Source organism: Charadrius vociferus, unplaced genomic scaffold, assembly GCF_000708025.1.
Source record: "Charadrius vociferus isolate BGI_N301 unplaced genomic scaffold, ASM70802v2 scaffold354, whole genome shotgun sequence".
Taxonomy (NCBI): Eukaryota; Metazoa; Chordata; class Aves; order Charadriiformes; family Charadriidae; genus Charadrius; species Charadrius vociferus.
Genome location: NW_009648040.1, coordinates 153,086 through 155,402, shown reverse-complemented (window position 1 = coordinate 155,402; position 2,317 = coordinate 153,086). Strand labels below are relative to the sequence as shown.

At 42.2% G+C, this 2,317-nt stretch overlaps 1 protein-coding gene across 1 annotated transcript in view; it reads left to right on the top strand.

Moving 5' to 3' along the window:
• Nucleotides 1-2,317, top strand: part of POLB (polymerase (DNA directed), beta) — a 14,457-nt gene that overhangs the window by 4,153 nt on the left and 7,987 nt on the right. Inside the window, exons 2-3 of the mRNA XM_009883566.1 lie at nucleotides 411-485; nucleotides 987-1,045. Coding sequence (XP_009881868.1) covers nucleotides 411-485; nucleotides 987-1,045 — 134 coding nt within the window. The remainder of the gene's footprint in view (nucleotides 1-410; nucleotides 486-986; nucleotides 1,046-2,317) is intronic.

Sequence of the window (2,317 nt, the reverse complement as noted above, 5' to 3'; positions counted from 1 at the left end):
GGGGGGGACCCCCCCCAGCTGGAGCGGGGCAGGGGGTGCCGACACCGCCACAACTGGAGCGGGGGGTGCCATCTGAGTCCCTGCCTGTGAAAGGGTTCTGTTTCGGCAGGCTTCCCCTTCACTTCTGTCACTGCTTCACTAAATTAGGGGAACTCAAGCAGTAGTAATCAAAGCCGTGTTCAAAATTATTGCTTTGGGGGAACTTTTAAGATAGTCCTTGTTTATGCTGGTTGTGTTGTACCCATGAATTCTTGTACTCCATTATGGTCTGATATTTTTATCATGGTCTTGGTGGCCTCATAGTTCTTTTGGGACTCTAAATTCTGCGGAGCTTTCCTTTTTTTTTTAGGTATAATGGCTTTAAGTGATCTTGAAGTTAACTTATCTTCTCCCCCACCCCCAATATTTAGGATGGAGTAGGTGCTAAAATAGCTGAGAAGATAGATGAGTTCTTATCCACTGGAAAACTACGCAAATTGGAAAAGGTGGGTTTGTTTCCCTTGTGCTCTGTTTCTCAAGAGTTGCTTTTCTTTGTAACTTGTAAAATAGTCTGCTTGCTTTGTGCAATTTCTGTTATCCTTGGAGAGACTGATATCAAGTGTAAGAACAGTGGACATGGAGTCTGTGGTAAGTAGAAAGCAGGGAACGAGAAGCTCAGCCAAAGCTTCCAAAATGTCTATTTATGAAAATATTTTAGGTTATATAATCAGTATGTGAATGTCTTCTGTGAGAAGTGGAATACTGAGTCTGAAAGGCTGTGGAGTTTCGTGGTTTAACCATGCTGTTCACCTTAGCATGGGTAGTTAGGCAGTTCTCAGGCTCGGTACATTTGGCATTATTGTGATACACAGTATTACCCTTGGTACTGTTTTGCTTTGATTTACAGTGACCCTCCAAAGCCGAGTCTGAGTAATCCTCTCAAGATTTCTTTGTTTATTGCAAATGGAATAAAGAAGGGTTTGGTTTGTGGTGTTTTGTTTTTGCAGATTCGACAAGATGATACAAGCGCATCTATCAATCTACTGACACGAGTTACTGGCATTGGGTAAAGTTTTTTGTTTGTTTTGTTCTTCTTCCTTCTGTTTATTTCGTGGAGTTACGAACAGAATTTGGGTGATTGCAAATAATGAAGAGAATGAGTTTGATCTGATGCTGTAGTGCCTGCAGTGAGAGACCATAGTTGTGATGACACGATTGGCTGAGAGGAAAGGGTATACAATTGACCATTGTCAATTACAGACTTTGCAGTAGAGGAGTGGAAGTGGGAAGCTCCTGTGTGCAAGCTGAGAGGGGAAGGAGAGAGGAGTTGGTGAAGAACACAACCATGAAAGTCTGAGTGGAAGTGAGAAGTCCATTTAGGACTTCTGGTGGGAAGGTGGGCCCAGGGACAATGGTGCTCTGTCGCGTGTTTGTAAAAGAAGTAATAAAGCCCTGAAATAGGCAACAAACAAAAAAAAACCCAAACCCATCAGGGCTCGTTTTAACATTTGAAACCCTTGAGGCTGAAGGTAAGGAATGCAATCATACTCAAGTAATTCTGAGGGAAAATGTGCTCAAAGTTTGAGGATATACTGGAATTTGAGAATGCCTTTGAGAAATTGGGATTGGATGCAGAAGGAGAAGCTTCGGTACTGTCCTGTCTTAGGACAGTGGAAGTTACTTCCCTTGGTCTGGAACCTGGCAAGAGATGCAGGGAAGGGTAAGAAAAGAAGTTAATGGCAGGTCAAGATCTGACAATCCTATTGTAATGTAAGAGTTTTATTGAGAAAGTGGATTCAAAGCCTTTAAGGGTGGTGGAAGTATAACCATGGGATTCCAGAGCAGTTGGAAAGTAGTTCCCCAGGAAGGGACTATGCCTCCAGGCTGGTGGTTCTCAGCATTTTGAGATATTGGAAAGGTATAACATTACCTGAAAGCCTTTCTCACAGTTGAAATATTGTTCCTTCCCCACAGTCATGCAGATTAATCTAATGACAAACCCTTAAAGGGGAAAAAGGTTCAGCCATTCACTTGAGTGCTGTGCTTAAGGCAAACTCTCCAACCAAACTGGAGCTGGGACTGCTTTGCTGTACTGTTGGTTGCAAATGGGAGTTGTGTTGTTTGAAGTACTAGTCTAAAGACGCTTTTGTGTTGCTGTTGCCTTAAGCTGCCTCAGAGACCAATTGTGGTTAAGTAGTTCTTATCATGCATTCAGTATTGTTGTCTAAAGCAATATTGCCTATTTGGTGAGATTTTGTTTATTTTTTACTATTATACATCACTATATATTTCATCAGTGCTAAAAAATGTGCTGGCCAAGCCTTGGATAGCCATTCCT